The sequence below is a fragment of the Jaculus jaculus genome, chromosome 18, assembly GCF_020740685.1.
Source record: "Jaculus jaculus isolate mJacJac1 chromosome 18, mJacJac1.mat.Y.cur, whole genome shotgun sequence".
Taxonomy (NCBI): Eukaryota; Metazoa; Chordata; class Mammalia; order Rodentia; family Dipodidae; genus Jaculus; species Jaculus jaculus.
Window position 1 is genome coordinate 15,252,433 of NC_059119.1, and position 23,296 is coordinate 15,275,728.

The window sequence follows — 23,296 nt, forward strand, 5'->3', positions numbered from 1 at the left end:
GGGGTGCATGCGTCTGGAGTTCATTTGCAGTGGATGGAGGCCCTGGCGTGCCCATTCTCTCTCCTTCTCTACCTCTTTCTCTTTCTCTCTTAAATAAATAAATAATAAAGTTTTAAAAAAAGTATTTATTGCCAAATATAGTGGTGCATGTCTTTAATCCAGCACTCAGAAGGCAGAAGTAGAAGAATCACTGTGGGTTTGAGGCTAGCCTAGGACTACAGAGTGAGTCAAATTAGCCTGGGCTATCATGAGGCCTTACCTTGAAAAAAACAACAAAAAAATCATTTATTTAATTTGAGAGAAAGAAAGAGAATGGATGTGCTAGGTGCTCTTGCTATTGCAAATGAACTCCATGCATGAATCACTTTGTGCATCTGGCTTTGTGTAAGTACTGGGGAGTTGAACCCAAGCTAGCAGGCTTTTCAAGCGAGTGTCTTTAACCACTGACCCCTCTCTCTAGCCCTGTTGGTTTTAATTCTTTGCAGATCCCTTTTATCACTTGGTGGTTCTAGTTTGTTACTCAAATATTCACCTACCCATAGAATGTAAATTTCATGAAAGGAGCACATGTCTTTGATCTTTGCTGAGTCTCTAGTGTCTAGTATTATAGATTTGATGTTCAATAGCTGCTCGCTGAATGAATGAATGAATGAATGATTCTTTGTTTGGTTGTTTGTTTTAATTTTTATTTATTTATTTATTTGAGAGTGACAGACACAGAGAGAAAGACAGATAGAGGGAGAGAGAGAGAATGGGCGCACCAGGGCTTCCAGCCTCTGCAAACGAACTCCAGATGTGTGCGCCCCCTTGTGCATCTGGCTAACGTGGGACCTGGGGAACCGAGCCTCGAACCAGGGTCCTTAGGCTTCACAGGCAAGCGCTTAACCGCTAAGCCATCTCTCCAGCCCGAATGAATGATTCTTAAACACCTATCTGTATCCTAACATATGGGAGGCTGATGTAGGCTTGCAAGCTCCAGGCCATACTGGGATACAAAATGAGAGACCCCTACCGTCCAGCACGTCAAAAAAACAAAAACACACAAAAGATTTGTTTGTGACATACCATGCATTAAATCTACTGTGAAATGGCATAAATAAGGAAAACCTTTTATATAAAAACATATTGCCAGGGCTGGAGAGATGGCTTAGCGGTTAAGGCACTTGCCTGCAAAGCCAAAGGATTCAGGTTTGATTCCCCAGGACGCACATAAGCACAAGATGGCATATGTGTCTGGAGTTCATTTGCAGTGCCTAAAGGCCCTGATGCGCCCATTCTCTCTCTCTCTCAAATAAATAAATAAATAAAATTAAAAAATATTGCCAGAAAGCTGGGGATAAGCTCTTTTAGTTGGTAAAGTACTTATATCTCAAGCATGAAGACCTGAGTTCAGTTCTCCAGAACCCATGCCAAATACTCCTGTGATGGTGCTTGCTTGAAATCCCCAGATTAGAAGGTGAAGACAGATGGATTCCCTAGAGCTCATACACTAACCACTATAGCCTAAGGGGTGAGTTCCAGGCCAGTCAGTGACTCTGATTCAAGAACATGTAAATGATGCCCAGGCATGATGGCCCACACCTTTTTAATACCAACACTCAGGGTGCAGAGGTCGGAGGTCACTGAGTTTGAGGCCAGCCTGGAACTACAGAGTGAGTTCCATCTAGGTTGGCCTGGGCTAGAGTGACATCCTACCTCCAAAAACAAACAAAAAAAAGAGGTAGATAGTGTGCCTGAAAATTGTCCTCTGGTGTCATATGTGCATGCATGATTACTACATCCATTGCCCACACATCACACCACTGCAAACACTATGTACATATGTATGTATGTATGTATGTATGTTGTTGTTATTATTATTTGAGGTAAGGTCTCACTCTAGCTCAGGCTGACCTGGAATTCACTATGTAGGCTCAGGCTGGCCTTGAACTCATGATGATCCTCCTACCTCTTGCCTCCCAAGTGCTGGGATTAAAGATGTGTGCCACCACACCTGGCTACATGTATGTATGTATGTATGTATGTATGTAATATATATATTGTCTGGTCATAGAATCCCAGTATTTGGGAGCCAGAAGAAGGAAGATCTGCTTAAAATCTTGGGTAGGCTGGTCTATGTTGTGAAGTCCTGTCTCAAAAAATACCAAGCTCTGGGGCTGGAGAGATGGCTTAGCGGTTAAGCGCTTGCCTGTGAAGCCTAAGGACCCCGGTTCGAGGCTCGGTTCCCCAGGTCCCACGTTAGCCAGATGTACAAGGGGGCGCACGCGTCTGGAGTTCGTTTGCAGAGGCTGGAAGCCCTGGCACGCCCATTCTCTCTCTTTCTCTCTCTCTTTCTCTCTGTGTCTGTCGCTCTCAAATAAATAAATTAATTAATTAAAAAAAATACCAAGCTCTGTTGGGTGTGGTGGTACATGCTTTTAATCCCAGCACTCAGGTGGCAGAGGTAGGATGATCCCTGTGAGGTCGAGGCCACCTGAGACTGACTACACACTGAATTCCATGTCAGCTTAGGCTAGAGTGAGACCCTACCTCAAAAAAAAAAAAAAAATCAAGTTCAAACAAAAGGGGTGTGTGTGTGTGTGTGTGTGTGTGTGTGTGTGTGTGTGTTACAAGGTTACCAACAATCTTTTGGGAAAGGCAATCCTTGACTATTCAGATGTTTTTTTCTTCATGTTTGTATAAAAATGTCCTTTCCATGGTGAAGTGGTAGTGTTATTCAGTTGTACAGTTTAAAAATATGTTCTTGGCAAACATAAACAAACATCGGAAAGCACTGTTGTCCTCTATTTGTAGACTGGAAATTTTCTTTGTGTTTCTGAGATTTGCAGTTCACTGAAAATAAAGAAGCACGTGTGTGGGTAAACCTGGGAGAGAGTTTTGCTAAAAATTCTTACAAAGCAAAGTGCAGTCAATCAAATGTTATTGTACTCTTCACATTCTCCTAGGAAATAAATTGTCAGGTTCCATTTAAAGATTTTTATTCTGCTTGAATCTGTGACTTAAAATGAAGTATCATGTAAGAACATACAGGAAATAATTGAGAGGAAAATGCTAGACCTCTTTTAATATCTCTTTTGGGGGAGAGAGTTAATACATCTTTCATTATTTCTTTGAATAATGTTCTCTGTAAGTAAAACTAACAGATTGGGTGGTTTGAAAAAGAAACAATTGAATTTGTATTGAGAAAGAAAGACAGTTTTTCCTTCATTGTATAATAACTGAAATGAATCTGAAATCTCACCTGTGTCCAACTCTGTATTTCAGGTAAGGAAGTTGATAATCACAGAGGTAATGCTTTTCCTGCAGGTCTGAAAGTTACTGGCAGGTCCATGGTTAGAACCCCACCTCCACATTCCCAGGCTTTTGTACCTTATGCTATGGCATAGTGCATATTTCCGCGAGACTAGTTGTAGGATGATTTCTCTTTGAATGCTAGATTGCTTTAAAAATACTGTGTTTTTCAATGCTAAATAAGGGTAGGTATATGTTTAAGCAAAATGCAGGGGAAACATTCCACATTCATGTGATGACAGCTGGGCTCTTTAAGCAAAGCTCTGAAGTGGTATTTATACTTTTAGCTTTTGTGAAGTTGTGATTTAAAATTAAGAATATAACCGTGCGTGGCGCACGCCTTTAATCCCAGCACTCGGGAGGCAGAGGTAGGAGGATTGCAGGGAATTCGAGGCCATTCTGAAACTACATAGTGAATTCCAGGTCAGCCTGGGCTAGAGTGAGACCCTACCTCGAAAAACCCCCCAAAATTAAGAAAGACTCTTTACACATGAAATGGGACATTTATAAAATAAGCCCAATTCCTCTAGAAATAAGTTGGTTCTATTTTTTTTTTAACTTTTAAAAAATTTTTATCCATTTTTGAGAGAGCAAATGAGAGACAGAGGCAGATAGAGAGAGAGAGAGAGAGAGAGAGAATGGGTGTGCCAGGGCCTCCAGCCACTGCAAATGAACTCGAGAAACATGTGCCCCCTTGAGCATCTGGCTTACATAGGTCTTAGAGAATCGAACCGGGATCATTTGGCCTTGCAGGTAAATGCCTTAACCGCTGAGCCATCTCTCCAGCCCAAGTTGGTTCTAATTTTGAAGACACACATCTTTAAAAAGGGCAGGAATGTTTTACACTTTAAGCCATTTTACAAAGATGATTAAAACATTCATTGCTTTTCTAGCACACATGAGGTCCTAGGTCTCATCCTCAGCACCACAAAAGTAAAATAGAGTAATTAATTAAAGTTTGATATTATAGAGCTAGGCATGATAGTGTAGGTTGGTTATTATCACAATTGGGATGTAAAGAAAGAGGGTTGTATTGGAAGCCAACCTGAGGTATATAGTAAGACCCTGTCTCAAAAAAAAAAAAAAAATTACAAAAATTTCACGACTGGCTAGGCATGGTGGTGCGTGCCTTTAATCCCAGCACTCAGGAGAAAGCAGAGATAGGAGGATCGCCTTGAGTTCAAGGCTACCCTGAGACCATATAGTGAATTCCAGGTCAGCCTGAGCTAAAGTGAGACCCTACCTTGAAAATAAAAACAAAACAAAACAAAAAAAAAGATTTCATGACTATAAAACTAATGTATAGCTAGGTGCTGTGGGGAATGCTTGTAATCCCAGCATTTGGGAGGCTGAGACAGGAGAATCCTATGTTCAAGGCTAGCTACATAGTGACTTCCAGGCCAGCTTGAGCTACAAAGCAGAAATCCTCTCAAAAACAACCATGGAGTATTTTTTATAGTCATGGAAGTTGTTAATTAAAAATAAATAAAACATTGAAACAAAAAACCTTCTTCCTCAAGTAAACAAACATAGAAACATCCAATGTATGGTAGTTTGTAAACTACATCAATATAAATTAAGAATTTCATGTAATCCTTTTTTTTTTTTTTGCAATAAGCAATGTTTCTTTCCAGTCTTTGTATGCATGTTATATATAATAAATTTTTGATAATCTTTTTTTTTTTTTTTTTAAGTAGGGTTTTACTCTAGTTCAAACTGACCTGGAATTCAGTATATAGTCTCAGGGTGGCCTTGAACTCATGGTGATCCTCCTACTTCTGTCTCCTGAGTTCCTGGCTTTATTTGGTATTCTTAATGCTACAGTGAGGTACTAGATGTGAAACCTTTGTTCACATTGGTCTGTGTGTTTCTTTTTTTTGTTTTCCTTTTTTTTGAGGTAGAGTTTCACTAGCTCAGGCTGACCTGGAGTTCACTATGTATTCTCAGGGTGGCCTCGAACTCATGGCAATTTTCCTACCTCAGCCTCCTGAGTGTTGGAATTAAAGGCATGCGCCAAATCAGTATATTGCTTTTTAGATTACCGTTTTCTAAATTCCTGGGCTGGCCTCAAACTCATTATGTAAGGATTGCCTTGAATTTTTAGTAAAATATTTTATTTATTTATTTTATATGTCAACAATAAGTATTTATTTGGTAAAAACTTGAAAAATGTCACTAAGGTATCACTTTGTCTAACAGGAATACCCTGGAATTTTGCTTTGGATGATCTTGAAAAAAGAAAAAAAATTGAGGCTAGGAAGAATCTCCAAATAGAGTCTAAGTCTGAGGATTTCTCTGAGGAGGATGAATCAGACAGACTGTCCTCAGAGCTCCTGTGGGCCTCTTCTTCTTCACTGCCCGACTCTGAGGAGCTGCTCTTTTGGCCCCCGGTCCCATCTTCCATCACCTTGTCACCTGGTCTTGGGGAGCCCCCCTTCTCCCTGGAATGCTCTGATAGCTCCTTTGCTGGGGAGCACTGGGGATCTCTTCTCCTGAAGTTATTTACTTATTTGAGAGAGGGGGAAGAGGAAGGAAGAAACAAAGAAGAGAGAGAGTGGGCACACCAAGGCCTTCAGCCACTGTAAAACTCTAGACATATGCAGCACCTTGTGCATCTGGCTTTTCATGGGTACCGGGGAATCAAACCTGGGTCCTTAGGCTTTGCAGGGAAATGCCTTAATGGCTGAGCCACCTTTCCAGTCCCTGCTTTGGACTTTTGATCGTCCTGCCTCTGCCTCCAGTGTTGAGATTACAATCACGTGTTAACATACTGGGTTTATGCAGTGCATGAGATTGAACCCAGGGTTTCATGCAGGCCGGACAAGCACTCTACCAATTTTGCTACATCCCCAGCCCCATTCACCTATTTTTTCATAGATAGTTCTCTGAAAAAAAAAAATGGAATCCCTGATACATATTGCCAAAAAGCTTTCTAGAAATGTACTAATTTATATTCCCACTAATAATAAAGGAAAGTGCTTTTTACTTTGTATTGTATCCTTAAACACAGACTGGTTGTGTTTAAAGAGAACACTGCTATTTTTTTAGGCTTGGAGCATCTGTTGAAAGGATTAGTAGGTGGGTTCACATCTTTGTTATGTTATTGAGAGCCATTTAGCTATTTGGGGTTAGCTGTTTGCTTTTATTGTAGCACATTAACCCAAGATTAGATAAATAGATGAAATGCTGACTTCTTTTTTTTTTTTTAAGTAGGGTTCTCATTCTAGCCCAGGCTGACCTAGAATTCACTATGTAGTCTCAGGGTGGTCTCCAACTCACAGCAATCTTCCTATCTCTGCCTTTTGAGTGCTGGGATTAAAGGTGTGCGCCACCATGCCCAGTTTACTTCTTAATTTTACTGTTCTGAGCACATCCCTTTTACCATTTTTTCCCCTTCACTGTTTCACAATGCAAGAGCAATCACATCTAAGTCTTGCTTGTTGCTGGGCATGGTGGCTCATGCCTTTAATCCCTATTTGGAAGCAAAGGATCTCTGTGAGTTAGAAGACAGCCTGAGACTACATACTGATTTTCAGGTCAGCATGGGTTTAGAGCAAGACCCTACCTCAAAAAGCCAAACACACATGTGCACGCATGCACACACACAACTACTAAGGCCTGTTTGTTTATATATATGGTTTTTTTTCGAGGTAGGGTTTCACTCTAGTCCAGACCTGGAACTCATTCTCTAATCCCAGGCTGGCTGAGAACTCATGGCAGTCCTCCTGCCTCTGCCTCCCAATCACAAAGATTTAAGGTGTGTGCCACTATGCCTGGCCTCTGGCTTTATTTATTTCTGGGGTCAGGGGTGGGGGGCAGAGGGAAAGAGAGAAGGAAGGAAGGAGGGAGGGAGGAGCAAGTCCTCCTGCCACTGCAAACAAACTCCAGACATATGCACAACTTTGTGCATCTGGCTTCTATGGGTGCTGGGGAGTTGAATCTAGGCTGTCAGTCTCTGCAAGCAAGGGCCTTTAACTGCTGAGCCTCCTTTCGAGCCCTGAAATATTTTTTGCTGATATTTGCTGGTGACTGGCATCCAAAACATTTTGAAATAATAAACTTTTGGAAGCTGTGATTATGCACTAAAAAAAGGTTTAGTTTTGGGCTGGAAAGATAGCTTTAGCACTTACGGCACTTGCCTGTGAAGCCTAAGGACCCATGTATGGACACTAGGTTGCACAAGCATCTGGAGTTCCATTGCAGTGGCTGAGGCCCTGGTGCACCAATTATCTCTTTCTCTAAAAAAAACATTAAGTTTTCATTTAGATGCAAATTGTCAGTTATCAAAAATGATCCTTTCCAGGCAAGTGCTTTAACCGCTGAGCTATCCCATTGTAAGTTTTTTTTTTTTAACTGTACTCTTTCTATATATAATTAGGGTACCTTCTAATGTTTTTCAAAAACTATGGCCATTAAATGCTTCCTCTGTAGCATGCACACGTTTGAGGGAAGTGTGGCAATCTGACAAGTGTGTGGCTAATATTGTATTGGGGTTGGTTTGGTCCAGAGGGTATAAAAATTTAATGCACACCTGGAACACTTGGACACACACTTAAAAATACTCGGTGTCTGTCGCTTCTCACGCACCAGGAATCTTGATTCACAAAGTTGAGAGCGAGCCCTGGATGCATCCCTATTAGATAAGCCGCCTAGTTTCCGAAGTTCTAGAGTCTGGGATCCTTACTCCCGGAGGCTATGAGATGGAAATGAACACGTCCTGCGGCTGTTGTCAAGCTTTCCATTCCTGCCCCCCAGCCCCACCCCAGGGCCGAGGTTTCCCCGGGAGGGAGGCTGCTTTTCTTCTGCAGCTGGGCTTTTGCAGCCTGTTAAACCCCAGTCCAAGATCCGTCCTGACAGCGTCCCTGTCCCTAGGGCCATTCCGGGGACCTGAGGCTTGCGGAGATAGACTTGGCCATGTGACTGCGAAACCAGTTGCCAGCGGCGCGGCCATTTTTGAGGCGGGCACCTAACCTCGTGCCCTGTGTGCCGAGAGGGCGGAGGGGGGTGGTGGTGGTGCACGGACGCTGTCACCGGGACGCAAGATGGCCACCGCGCCCCCAGGCCACCGAGCCCGAGCTCCCGCGAGCCGCGGCACGAGCTGCGCGGGCAGCGAGCCTGGCCCGGCCGGGAGCGCCCGGAGGTGGGGCGCGGGGGACAGCGGGGGGGGGGGGGGGCGGGGGAGCGGTGAGTGGGCGGAGCTTCGGCCACCCGGCGGGGGCGGGGCGTCCGCCCACCCCTCGGGCGTCGGCCAATCAGCGCCCGGGGCCGGCTCGCCCGGGGCGGCCCGCCCGCGCGCGCGGGGTGTGTGAGGACGCCGGCGGCGGCCGCGAGCCAGAGCCGGGGAGCAGCGGTTGCCGTGGTACCTGCTGCGGCGCGCGTCGGGACGTGGAGAGCATCGGGCGCGGGCGCTGTGGGCAGGCTGCGGGCGGCCGGAGCCATGACGTCCCTCAGGTAAGCACGGCGGGCGGCCGCTTCCCCGTGCGCTCCCGCCGGCGCGCGCGCACCGTCGCCCTTCCCTTGGCGCGGTGCTGGAGCCTCCCTCTGCCCCTGCGGGATCGCTGTCCCCGCCGCACTTTTCCGTGAGGGCATTTCTGCTTTCCTGCGAAGTTTTTCGCGTCCCGTGGCCACCGTAGGCGCTGGCTGCCCTGCGTGTCGCCGCTTGCAGGCGGTGACCCCCGCTCGGGTTTCCAGCTGGACGCTGGCGTGTGAGTGTAGTGGATCTCTCTCCTCGTGCAGATTGCAAGGGATGGTGATGGTGGTGATGATGCAGCTCCCTCCCTCTCGACCCACCCCGGGAGTGACCGCTGGTCCCGTCGGGAAGGTGACGGGCACAGTGTGTGTCCATGCCCGTGTCCGTGCCTGCTGACAGAGCCTCATGGTTGGCCATGAGCTGACCTGCAAAGTTGGCACGTCTGCCGGAGATTGCCCCCAAGTTGTGAAATAGTGTTTCTCTAAAATGTTTCTCTGTGACTGCAGTTAGTACTCCGGTTCTCGAAGGTACCATCTGTGTACTTGCTTTTGTCAGAGAGGCACCAGTGAAATGAGTTTTGTGAGATAGTAGACAATATAAGGAAAGCAATGAAACTGCAGACGCTCGTCCAATCACATGTTCCGGGTTTTACAGGTTTTAAGAAAAAAAAATATTTTTTTCTGTCTAAAAATACGGAAATGGGCTTGCCCACTTTCGGCTTGTAGCTTCCACTGACTGTTTAGCTGATGCAAATTGTACTGTTTATAAAACGAGTTAAGTTGCCTTGTTTACTCAGCGTTTTTGGAATGACTTAAAAAGTAGACCCCAGCCTTTATTTTTCTAAAGCCAGGGAGACCCCAGCACAATTAGGAAGAGAGAAATAAAGTTGGCTGCTAACTTCCAGGGGTTTAAGTTCTGGTAAACTGGCTTTTCAGTGATAATTTTGATAAACTTTAACAACCTTGACCCTCAGGTAAGATAATATGCAATGGCACTCACTAAGTTTGGACATGGTTTTCCTCTTAAGTCACATCATTTTGTAGTGAGACAAAGAGCACTTCTCTCATTCAGGAGAAACTCTGGTGCTAAAGTATAGCAACCAGTTTGATTTTTTTTGGGTGGGGGGGATTCGCGGTAGGGTCTCACTCTAGCTCAGGCTGACCTGGAATTCACTATGTACTCTCTGGGTGGCGTTGAACTCACCCTGATCCTCCTACCTCTGCCTCTGGAGTGCTGGGATTAAAGGCGTGCATCACCACGCCCGCCTTTGAATTTTTGTAGTAAATTTCAGTGGGCATATAAATGTAGCTGTGAAGGCTAATGGCATTTTATGACAAATCAGGACAATTGTTATATATACCAAGAGTTAACGCCCCTTCTCCCCATTCCTCCTTCCATTCCTATCTATAACCACAGACTGCTGCTAATTAAGTGTGCTGGTCAAATGTGTTGTAAAGACTCCTTTCCTAGGTGAATTCGTTTTTTGTTGTTGTTTTGGTGCTGGGAGCTGAACTCAGGACCTTGTGCATGCTAAGCATATGCGCTGGGTGTGTTCCATTTTAATTGGCCATCATCTTCCTGGCATCTCTCTGCCATAGAAACATCCAAATGTTTGCTGTTTAACAAAGATATGTCTTATAATGTCAAAATTTGAGTAGTTGCTGTTTTTAAAAGTGAATACCAGCTTTGGGCTTATTTTGTAAAGTCAGCTAAGTGATAATGAAGGTTATTTATTCCTACTTTTTCAAGTGTTAATGTGTATTTTCAAATGTCTTGAGCTATACTGACAAGGCTGGGGGGCTGGGCAGGATGTCAGCTGTTACTTAAATCACTTGCTACCTTTCCTTGCAGCCAAGGAAAGTTGAGTGTCTTGTGTAAAATCAGCTAGTGGCAAAGTTAGGAATTGAATCAAGAACTCCATTATGCAAGATGCCTATTTACAATTCCCTGAGAAATTTGCTTCAGTGGACTAAAAAAATGAGAGACCTGTAGTAATTGTTTTCCATTCCTCTTTGTGGTCCTGTGAAGAACTTGGTAACTTAGGCTCACGAGTAGGCAGGAGACTAAGGAAGGTGAGACATCCCTGTATGGTGGCAGTTTTGAAAGATCCCAGCGAGGACTGCAGTTAGTGCAGTTAAGTGATAGCTTTACCTTATCAATTATGATGTTAGGCATTTTCCCACTTGCTTCTCAAGAAATAGGTATTATTACCTTTTTACTGCTAAGAAGAGTGCTTACAAGTTATCAAAACCCCACTTTACTTACGTCCAGTGTTCTTGCTTTTACCCCACGCTTAAAATAATTGTTACTAAATATGTACTAAATATGCATGTAACTCTGCAATGCCTATGAAAGAAGATTAGAAATCCAACCAATGGTCAACAGATGTAGAATCTAATTGAGGATCTTTTGCAGTTACTTTCTGCTCTGGCCATTTGCTTAATAAAATAACTTACTAATCTGGTACTAATCTCCATCCTACAGTGTTACTGGATAGGTGTAAAACTTAAATTTCATTTCTTTAAGACAGAATCTTGCTAGTTTAGACCTTTCTATGTAGCCCAGGCTGGCCTCAAACGTGATATCTTCCCGTCTTAACGATAATTAAGTTTCTTTATTCTAGCTTCTTTGGAATGCTGAGATTATAGGAGTATGCCACCATCCACACATAATTTTCATAGGAGTGTGCCACCATCCTCACACAACTTTTAAAGAGTCAGGGTCTCATTGTAGCCCTAGCTGACCTGGAATTCACTGTGTAGTCTCAGGCTAGCCTCAAACTTAACAGTGATCCTCCTACCTTGGTCTCCTGAGTGCTGGGAGTAAAGGAATGCACCACCACACCCAGTTTCTCATTCTTATATCTTCCCCTTTCAGATAAGTAAGTAAAAGTATTTAAACAAAATTAAAAAATCCAACTTAGGAGCTTTGATTTGGGGATGGTTTGACTTTCTTCATTTATATTCTACTCTGCTACATCATTAGTGTTGAAAAGGCTAAAATTTTAGCTTCTAAACCCAATTATCCTTGGAGAATCACTATTATCCTTTGTTATGTAGAACAGATTCTAACAAGTCTTCACTGAGGGCAGTGATAGGATGTATTTATAAATTAATACTTTTATCATTTTGTTGTGTGTACAGAGTATGTGTGTGACATGTGTAGTATGTGGTATAATGCATGTTTGTGTGCAGATGTGCCTCATCATGTATGTGTTTGCTGAGGCCAGAGGATAACTTTCAGGGTCTTTTCTTCAGACAGTCCCAGCTCTTGGTCTCCACTCCTCTGTTTCCCGAGTATAGACATGGGTGGCCACGACCAGTTTTTTACATGATTTCTGGGGAGCTGAACTTGGTCTTTGGCCCCAGAGGCTCTCATAAACTGTGATCACTCTTTACCACTGTGCTATCTCCCTAGTCCACTTTGGTTCTTCTTTTATTTTTCCCCCAAGATAAGCTCTCACTCTAGCCCAGGCTGATATGGAAGTCACTCTGTAGTTGAACTCACAGTAATCCTCCTACCAAGTGCTGGCAATAAAGGCTTAAGCCACTGTGCTTGATCTACTTTGATCTTTATTTATTTGCAAATAGACAGAGAGAATGGAGCCTCCAGCCACTGCACAGATACACTTTGTGCATCTGGCTTTACGTGGGTCCTGGAGACTCGAACCTGGGTCCTTAGGTTTTGCAGGCAAGTGCCTTAACTGCTGGGCCACCTCTCCGGCCCTTTGATCATTTTTAATTGCCCCAATAGGTAAGTTGAAGCCCAAGTTAAGTTCAAGTAACAGCCAGGCCTGGTGGTGCACACACCTTTAATTTCAGCACTTCAGGAGGCAGAGATAGGAGGATCTCTGAGAGTTTGAGGTCACCCTGGGATGGTATAGTGAATTCCAGGTCAGCCTCGGCTAGAGCGAGACCGAACTTTAAAAACCAGAGGAAAAAAAAAAAAGAAAAACCAGAAAAAAAAAAAAATTGAGGAGACATATGCAATGTAGAATAAATATCAGGACTAGAACAGGATGTTATTTTAATTTTTTTCTTTGTCTCTATGGGATATTATTTCTAACTTGAAGTGACATCCTTCTCAGACAGTGGTGGAATCCAAGAGAACGTAGGTCATGTCTACTACTTGGTGCACTTTTCACTTGAACAACACTATTTTAAACTGTCCTCAGAATATTGCTTGTTTTCCTAACATCAGTGTCCAGACTGTTTTGGAGATTGCTTCTAACCTGAGTTTTCTGCCCGGGACCACTGAGCAGACAAGTTGGGGAGACAGGGAGGATGTCTGGTGTGTGGTCAAAGGGCCCTCTTCTTTCCCCTGCTTGGGCAGGTTAGGCTGGTTAAGACTATTTTGGGATTCTGGATATGACTGGACCCTGCATGATGATTCTGGAATGAGTTCTGTGGGTTAAGCCTACACTGGACTGTTTATGTGGGCAGTGGGTGGTTTCTTGGGGTATTTTCCTCTCAAGGCTGAAGACTTTTTTTTGAGGTACATCCAATAGAATCTGCCAAGCCACTCAGATGGAAAGCATTCACATAGAGACTAAAGTTAGGCTAAATTTGAAAGTGTCTTATTTTGTTGAGTTGGTTTCTTTTACTATTTAAGCTTATTTTCAAACTCATTTCAGGACCTGTGTTTTTTAAATTTTTTCATAAGAATTGTAAATTTTAAATTACCACATTGGCACTTTTATGTTGCACAATTTCTTAGTGGGCCAAATAAAGTTTTAAAATACATAGAAATGACTTCACTTGTGAAATATTTTGAAGAACGAAAATAGGAGGAATCCTTTCCTTATGTGCAGTATTGTCAGCTGTTAATGCTCATATTTATAAATAGGTCATCTTTGTTTGAAAAATACATGCAGGGTTTTCTAACACCAAATCGTTCCAGCCACAGAATTGCTACATTAAGCAGAACTGTCAAAGATAAAATTGGAACCAAAATGATTGTCCAGTCTGTTTGCGTGTTAACCCTTTCCTGAAACAGTCTTATCCTTCATGTCTTTTTACTTATGGTTTTATTATTTTACATGCTGTGGTAAAGCTGGGTGTAGTAGCGCACCTCTGTAGTCTTTCACGCTTGAGAAGCTGAGGCTAGAGGATTGCTGAAAGTTTGAGAGGTGTTCTACACAGTGAATTCTTTGTCAGGCAGGGCTGCATAGTGGGGACCCTTCTTCAAATAAGCAAAAACAATACAAAAAGGAAGAATGCTGTAAGAAAATTAAGTGAAGCTGTCTCATAAATGGGGTTGACCATATGTCCCAGTTTGCCCAGGAAAGTGCCCTATTTGGACAACAAATTATCTGTATACCCACCTTCACAGTATAACTATATTGTGTTTGTTGTTGAAATGTTATTTGAAATATGACCTTAAAGTAGATATAGCCCTATTTTGTCCAGATTGGGATGTTTCTCAGTGGTTGAATGTTTTTATTTTTTAAAATCTTATTTATTTATTTGAGAGAGAGAGAGAGGCAGAGAGAGAATGGGTGCGCCAGGGCCTCTAGCCACTGCAAACAGACTCCAGAACTTTGTGCATCTGTCTTAATGTGGGTCCTGAGGAATTGAACCTGGGTCCTTTGGCTTTGCCAGCAAGTGCCTAAACCACTGAGCTGTCTCTCAAGCCCTGGTCGAACATTTTTATATCAAGAGAGAATCGGAGTAAGTAGTATTTTGAATAAAAAAGTGCATGCATGATTTGAGGTTAGAATGATTTACTTGGTATCTGACTTCTTCCTTTTGGGAAGTTATATAACTGAATCTCCTCAGCCTGGTAAGCAGAGAAAATAATAGTACCTTCATCATAATCATCATCATCCTTATTATTGTGAGGACTTAAAAGATAACATGTAAGGGCTGGAGAGATGGCTTAGCGGTTAAGGCATTTGCCTGCAAAGCCAAAGAACTCAGGTTCGACTCCCCAGGATCCATGTAAGCCAGATGCACAAGAGGGCACATGCATCTAGAGTTTGTTTGTAGTGGCTTCCCTGGCATGCCCATTCTCTCTCTCTCTCTCCCTCTCTCTCTCTCTTTTTCTCTTTCCCAAATAAATAAATATACTATCAGACACACAAGAAAACATAACATATAAAATGCTTTATAAGCTGAAAATTGGTTTGTAAGTGTTAATCAGTATGTCTAACATGTACTCCTGAGAAAATGAATTTAAAATTAATAATTTTTAGTTCAAAGAAATTTTCTGTTTAATTTACTATTCTTAGAAGTGTTTTTCTGTAAAAGGAGAACAGGGAAGTAGTGGTATTAGGAAATATATGCTGACTTGAAGGTTTTTGGGGACAGGGGTTAAAATTTCAATGTTTATATATTACAAAGAATGACCCAATAGGAGGTTGAAGGGATGGCTTAGTGGTTAAGGCGTTTGCCTGCAAAGCCAAAAGACTCAGGTTCTATTCCCCAGGACCCACGTTAGCCAGATGCACATGGTGGAGCTTGCGTCCAGAGTTCATTTGAAGTGGCTGGAGGCCTTTGTGCACCCATCCTCTCTCTCTCTCTCTCTCTCTCCCTCTTTCTGTCAAATAAATAAATAAAAATTAAAAAGAAAGAATGACCCAATAGGAAGTGAAAAAATAGATGATGCTGGTCAGATTGATCAACCATTCTAGAATATAGTAGAAGAGACAGGATTTAGGATATATGTGGATCATATAACCAAGAGACACACACATTACGCTTGTCCAGAACCTTACACGTGTATCAAGTGCTGATCTCTCCTCCCATACCTGAACATCCTTATATAAGTCTTTGTTGGATTTGGGCAAATACCTAGTCACTAAATTGCTGTGGAATTATTTGTTTAATTCTAAAAGTCACTACAGTTTTCCAAAATGGAAATTTTGACATATTTTACTTTCCTGCCAGTGGTGTTATGAATGTTCAGTTGTCCCATCCTATTGAGAACGTTTGACATTTTAAATTTTGCTGTAGTCATTCTTGTGAGAGTGTGGCTACATTTCATTGTGATTTGAGTTTCCGTTTTCTTGATGGCCAATAATGTAATTATTGGCTATTTACTTTGCTTTTCTCTTGAAGTATCAGTTCAAGTCCATCACCTGTAAAAAGGTTCTTGGTTTTGGATAGTTTGGAGATGATTTTTGGTCTTCAGGACAGTATGAGAGGAATGAATATTCAGCAGAAACAACTTCATTTAAAGATGTGTTTATTGGGCCTGGTGTGGTGGCGCACACCTTTAATCCCAGCACTCGGGAGGCAGAGGTAGGAGGTTAGCTGTGAGTTCGAGGCCACCCTGAGACTACCTAGTGAATTCTAGGTTAGCCTGAGCTAGAGTGAGACCCTACCATGGAAAACCAAAAGAAAAGAAAAATTATTGGGCTGGAGAGATGGTTTAGCGATTAAGCTCTTGCCTATGAAGCCTAAGGACCCCAGTTTGAAGCTCATTTCCCCAGGACCCATGTTAGCCAGATGCACAAGTGGGTGCATGCGTCTGGAGTGCCTTTCCAGTGGCTGGAGGCCCTGGCATGCCCATTCTCTCTCTCTTTCTCTCCCTGTCTGTTGCTCTCAAATAAATAAGAAAATTATTTATTTATTTGAGAGAGACTGACAGAAACAGATAGAATGCATGCCATTCTCTCTCTTAAATAAATAATTTAGAATTTTGATCTTTTCTTGTATTACCAAGATAGTGTCTTGCTGCTGTAGCCCAGGCTGACTTGGAATTCACTATGTAGTCTCAGAGTGATCTTGAATTCACAGTGATCCTTCTACCTCTGCTTCCCTAAGTGCTGTGATTAAAGTCATACGCCACCATGCCCGGCTGGGTTGTCTTTTGATAAAAATTTATATTTTTATCTGCATGTACGTGTGTGTGCAGATGTGCATGCCCCTTGTATGTGGAGGCCGGAGAATTTCCTCAAGATACACTAGGCCAGAGTATAACATGTTTTCTTCAAGATACACTATTGCTGCTTCAGCTTGTTTTCTTGACTCCCACAGGAGCTGCTGTTTTCAGTCAGATTGGCTGCCAGGCTGTCTAGTCCCAGCCATTCTCCAGTCTCCACCTCCCATAGAACTGGGCTTGTATATGTGTGGTCTCACCTTGTTAGGTGGGTGGTGGAGATCGAACTCAGGCTGTCTCACACCCTCTCATGTCCTGCTTCCTGCAGAGCAAGCGCTCTTTACCAGTGAGACTTCTCAGCTCCTGTTTGTTTGTTTGTTTTTTCTTTTTCTTTTCCCTTCAGTTGAACCCAAGGCCTCATGCTAATCAAATGTTTTGCCTCTGAGCTGTGCCCTCAGCCTATTGATAGGGCTGGCATTTTGGAGTTCTTTTTCTGTCTGAATGAAAGTTATTTGTTGACTTGTCTTGTTTTATAGACACACAGGCACTTGTATAAAGAACAAATAGTTTTTGGTGGTCTGAGCCTTCCTTTTCTTAGCATTGTTCTTGCCTCCCCAAGTAGGTCTCACTCTACCCAGGCTGACCTGGGGTTAAAGTGTGCACCACCAAGCCCAGCATGTTGCCTCTTCTTAAAGGGCTTACTATGGCCCTTTATGTCTCATGGTGATCCTCATACCTCTGTCTTCCCATTGCTGAGATTAAAGACATGTGCTACCAGGCTTAGCATTGCTTGTGAGAGTAGGAGATTAAATTTTGTGCAAGTTGACTTTGTTGGTTTATTTTATAGTTGTTGCCTTAAACTATTAGATTTTAAGAAATCTATAGCCGAGTGTGGTGGAAGCAGAGGTAGGAGGATCGCTGTGAGTTCGCGGCCACTCTGAGACTATGTAGTGAATTCCAGGTCAGCCTGAGCTAGAGTGAAACTCTACCTTGGAAAAAAAAAAGTTCCTACACAAGACATGTAAAGCTATTCTTTTATGCCTTCTTGTTATATGCCAGTACTATACTATCTTAATTATCATAGTTTTATAAAATTGTTATTTCTTTTAGCTTTTTGGTTTTGTTTTCCAAGGTAGGGTCTTGCTGTAGCCCAGGCTGACCTGGAATTCACTATGTAGTCTCAGGGTGGCCTTGAACTTGGTGATCCTCCTACCTCTGCTTTCCAAGTGCTGGGATGAAAGGTGTACACCACTGTGCCTGGAACTTTCTTAATGTACTGTTATTGTCTGTAGGAACTGCTTTATTTCTCCCTTTGTGGTCTTGACATCAGTCCATCTTTCAAACTTTTAGATCATTTTTTTTTTTTTTTTTCCAAGCTAGGGTCTCACTGTAGTCCAGGCTGGTCTCAAACTCAGAGATCCTCTACTTCTGCCTCCTGACTGCTGGGATTAAAGGCGTGTGCCAAGACTCCCAGTTTAGGGCTGGAGAGATGGCTTAGTGGTTAAGGTGCTTGCCTGCAAAGCCTAAGGACCCAGGTTTGATTCTCCAGGTCCCACATAAGCCAGATACACATAGTGAGTGCCACATGAGTCTGGAGTTTGTTTGCAGTGGCTAGAGGCTCTAATGTACCCATTCTCACTCTCTCTCCTCCTTGTCTCTGTCTCTAATAAGTAAATAAAAATAAACCAGAAAAAATGGAAAAAATTTATTATTTAAAAATATAAAGATTTTATTTATTTATTTGAGAGAGAGAATGTGTGCAAGAAAGAGGCAGAGAGAGAGAGAAAGAGAGAGAATGGGTTTGCTAGGGCCTCTGGCCATTGCAAATGAACTCTAGATGCATGCACCACCTTGTGCATCTGGTTTATGTGGGTTCTGGGAATCCAACCTGGGTCCTCAGGCTTCACTTTAACTGCCACCTGTCCCACCATCCCCCTTCTAACTATCCTTTGACAACCACTAATCTAATTCTGTCTGCCTTTATGAATTTACTTATTCTTGACATTTCATGAGTAAAATCACGTAATACTTGCCTTTGGGCCTAGCTGTTTTCACGAAGTAGATTTTTGAAGTTCATCCATGTTGTGTCACATGTCTATATTTCATTCTTTCTTATGGTTGAATATATTTCATTGTGTTGATACACTTCATTTTCTTCATTTATCAATTAATATTGTAGAAGAGTTATTTTCACTGTGTTTATTATGAATATTAGTACTAGAAGCATTCATGTATAAGTTTTTGTATTGTCATATCTTTATTTCCCCTAGGAGGGCAGTAGTTGGGTCACAGAGTAATTTTATGTTTATATTTTGGAATACCATAACTACCAAACTCTTTCCCCATGTGGCTGCATCATTCTGCATTTCCAGCAGCAATGTCTGAGAATTCCAGTTTGTTCATTCTTGTTAATACTTGCTCCTGTTTCCCAGTCTTTGCTGAGAGATCCCGTGTGCTTGTCGGGGCACATGTTAAAACCTCCCAAGGTTTGTAGCCCTCCCATAGCCTTCTCTGCTTGTTCCATCCGGTGCCCAGTCCAAGGTGATTGCTTCAGGCCTTCTCAGGTCTTCCTGAGCATGCCCATAGCCCTGGGCTCATGCACCTTGTCCTCAGTTCTCAGCCATAGCCAGAACTTTCCAAAACCCTCTGTGAACATTTATTTCTTCCTCTTTTTCTTTTACGTTTTTGTTTAGCTTTTTTTCTTTTTTTTTTCTCCAACTGCTTTGGGCAGCTGGAGTGTTAAACAATTGCAGCTTGTTGTTTCTGACACATACCCTTGGAGAAAAGGCTGTTAATACTGGGCATGCTCTGAATCAGGTCAGTTACTGGAAGCATGGGGATTGGGGCATGTCAAGGTCAGCTAACATGGTAGTTCTCTGGAAATGGGGTTTGAAAGAGCTCCAGCACCCTTCCCGTGGCTGCTTGGCACCTGGAGTCTACTTGTTTGAGGGTCATTCCTATTCAAAACTACTATGGAGCTGGGGGAGGGGGATGGGAATAGAGCAACTCAAAATGCCAGAAAGCTTGCTGGTCTTTGTGAGGTCCAACCTTCTTTGCATAGCCTTCTGTTGATTTTCTTCAGATTCGTATGTTTTTGAATTAACTATATAAAGATGATCTGGTTTTGCAATCTAAACATGTTTTCTTATTAAAACACTAAGCTGGGCTGGAGGGATGGCTTAGCGGTTAAGGCGTTTGCCTGCAAACCCAAAGGACCCAAGGTTCAATTCCCAGACCCACATTAGCAAGATGCTCAAGGGGCCGCATGCATCTGGAGTTGGTTTGCAGTGGCTGGAGGCCCTGGCACGCCCATTCTCTCTCTCTCTCTTCCTGTGTCAAATAAATAAATAAATGAAAATTAAAAACAAAACAAAACACTGAGCTGGGTATGGTGGCCCATGCTCGCGATCCCAGCACTCAGGAGGCCCAACCTTGAGTTCCCGGCAGCTTGGCCACGCTATGGCAAGACCTTGTCTCAAAAACAAACAACAGAAACGTTATGCTTCAGTAGTTGTTGCAAAAAGAAAAGATAGTAAGGCAAACAGGTAGTCACAGATGTACATATTCGGAATACCTTTTGCTCCAGCACGGCCAGCCTTCGTTCCTCTGGGCAGTTTACTTCCGTGGTGAATGCGGAAGTTCAGCTTCAGCTTCTCTCAGCAGACTCTTCTTCCCCAGCTAGGAGCCATTGGAAGAGGACTCAGGCCAGGCGGGTCAGTGATGTAGTCTATTCTTTGGGACGGTTTCCTGGTGGCCCCTTCCATTACTGAATCTGGAAGGAGACGAATTTCTGTAGCCTCTCTTCCATTACATTTGGCTGGAGCAGAGTTGGGGTTAGGGGGGCAAGAAAACCCTCACAACTCTGCTATATCCAGAAATCTGTTATCAAAGATGATTTTCACAGGAACCCACTGGCCGGCTAGCATATAATCATTCAAGATGTGAACCATTTCTCTTCCTTTTTGGAGCAACTTTTACCCTTTCCAACTTGTCTGTCTCTCTCTCTCTCTATTTGAAACAGTCTCTTATAGTCGAGGCTGTTAAGCTCACTGAGTAATCAAGGGTGACCTAGAATACCTGATCCAGAGGCCTCTGTCTCCCGAATGCTGAGATTACAGGCACGTGTCACCATGCCCCGCTCTTACTCATCTTTTTAAAACTTATTTATTTATTTTTATTTTGGTTTTTTGAGGTTGGGTTTCACTCTGATCCAGGCTGACCTGGAATTCACTGTGTAGTCTCAGGGTGGCCTCAAACTCACAGCGGTCCTCTTACCTCTGCCTCCCAAGTGCTGGGATTAAAGGTGTGCACCACCACGCCCAGCTCTTACTCATCTTTTTTGAATTAATGTTCTTCAGATTGTTATAAGAGTTCTAAAAAGGAACTTTTTTTTTTTTTGCCAGTGTTCTTTTGTTTTTATAGAATAGAGGATTTTTTTTATATTGTTAATTTCTAATTGTTTTGGGGAGTGCTGTGGATCAAATCTGGGACACGCAAGGCAAGCACTCTACCGGCTAAACCATACTCCCAGCCCCTTTAAATATATTTTTAAAAAACTTTATTTATTTATTTATTTATTTATTTATTTATTTATTTATATGACAAACAAAGAGGGAGGGAGAGAGAGAGAGAATGGGCGAACCAGGGCCTCCAGTCCCTGCAAATGAACTCCAGATCCGTGTGCCCCCTTGTGCATCTGACTCACGTGGGTCCTGGGGAGTCGAACTTGGGTCCTTTGGCTTTGCAGGCAGATGCCTTAACCGCTAAGCCGTTCCTCCAGCCTAATTTTTTTTTTTATTAGTTTTATAAACTAGCATACAGAGTGTGTTAGTTATCTTATTGCTGAGACAAAATACCTGACAACTATCAGCTTAAGGGAGAAAAGGGTTTATCCAGCTGTTCAAGCTCCCCGTCTCTCATGGCAGGAGGCATGGGGGCTGGAGCTGCTCACTCGCAGACAATGGTGAATGCTGGTGCTCAGCCAGTTTTGTCCTTTTTATATAGTTTAGGATCCCAGCCCATGGAATGGTGCCCGCCACCCCATAGTTAAGATGGATCTTTGCATCTCAATTAACCTAATCAAGATCATCACTAATAGGCATGCCTAGAGGCTAAACAAATCAAGATAATTGCTCACAGTTATTTTAGGTGCTGTGAAGTTGAAAATCAACATAAACCTTCACATAAATGGGCTTCATTATGACATTTTTATATTTATTTTATTTTGTTGATCCTCCTCCGACAGAAGCCCCTTTCCATCCCTCTGTCCCCCTCCCCCTGGGCCCCTGCCTCACCGTGTAGCCATGTCACATGTATTCTGTTACCTTCATTTCCCCTCCCTCCTTACCTCCCCAGACCTTTTTCTACCTTTAATGGTACCTTTTTTGGTTTTGTGACCTCCACCCCAAATATATGCATACATAAAAATTAAAGTCTAAGATCCATGTATGTCTTTCAAGTCTGGGCTACTTTGCTTAAAAATTTCCAGACTCATTTCCTTTCACACAATGGAATTCTGTCCTTTTAAATATTCAATGACACATAAAGCTGGAAAAAAAAAAATGTGGACCTGGGCAGGGTGGCACATACCTTTAATCTCAGAACTTGGGAGGCGGAGGTAGGAGGATCACCATGAGTTGGACTCCATAGTGAATTACAGGTGAGCATGGGCTAGAGTGAGACCCTACCTTGAAAAACAAACAAAAAAGACTATTGTATACTATTCATACAGTTTCCCCTATGGTGTATCTAGTATCTCTCGATGATATATCTCCAATGATCACCATATTACGTTACAAAAAATAGCAGAACTTAAACGTTATTTCTGTGTGTATGTGTATGCATGGGAGAGAGAGAGTGCGAATACTCAGGGTCTTTTTCCTCTGCACATGAACTCCAGATGCACGCACCACTTTGTGCATTTGGCTTTACATGGCTACTCCAGAACTGACCTGGGTTATGAGGCTTTGCAAGAAAGTGCCTTTAGCCACTGAGCCATCTCCCCAGACCCTCCAAAACAGGAAATTGTGCTTGGCATGCTGGTGCATGCCTTCAGTCTTAGCACAGGAAAGGCTGAGTTAGGATTGCTGTGAGTTTTAGGCCATCCTGGCCTAGAGTAAGATCCTGCTTCAAAAACACCAAAACCAGGGGGACTGGGGAAATGGCTTAGCAGTTACAGCATTTGCCTGTGAAGCCTAAGGACCTGGGTTCGATTCCCCAGCACCCATGTAAGCCTAATACACAAGGGGGCACATGTGTCTGGAGTTCATATGTTGTGGCTAGAGGCCCTGGTGTGACCATTCTGTCTCTTTATCTCTCATAAATAAATAAGTAAATAAATAAATTTAAAACAAAACACCCCAAACCCACCAACCAACCAACCAAACAAAAAGAAAACATTAAAAAAACAGGAAATTAATGTTAGTATAGTACTACCAAGTTAACTATATACACTTTTTTAAAGAACAGATATTAGTGTATAGTGCAATAAGGTTGTATCATAGCCAAATTTGTGTAACTTTTTATCACAGTCTAAACCAAACTGATCAGTCCCACTGAGAAACTTCCATGTTATTCCTTTATGCTCATGTTTTCCTCTAGACCTTAACCCCGGCATTTACTAATCTTTCTATGACTAATTTTGTCACTTTGAGAATGGTATTTTTTTAAATTTTTGTTTATTTATTTATTTATTTGAGAGCCACAGACAGAGAG

The 23,296-nt window shown here is 42.7% G+C and overlaps 1 protein-coding gene across 2 annotated transcripts in view; it reads left to right on the forward strand.

Annotated features, from left to right (window-relative positions):
- The window catches only part of Adk (adenosine kinase), a 486,906-nt gene that overhangs the window by 18,436 nt on the left and 445,174 nt on the right, over positions 1-23,296 (forward strand). Inside the window, exon 1 of one of the 2 annotated variants that reach the window (XM_045137840.1) lies at positions 8,649-8,742. The exons of the other annotated variant lie outside the window; for it this stretch is intronic. Coding sequence (XP_044993775.1) covers positions 8,729-8,742 — 14 coding nt within the window. The 5' untranslated portion in view covers positions 8,649-8,728. Of the gene's footprint in view, positions 1-8,648; positions 8,743-23,296 lie in introns of those variants that run through there. 2 annotated transcript variants of the gene reach the window in all.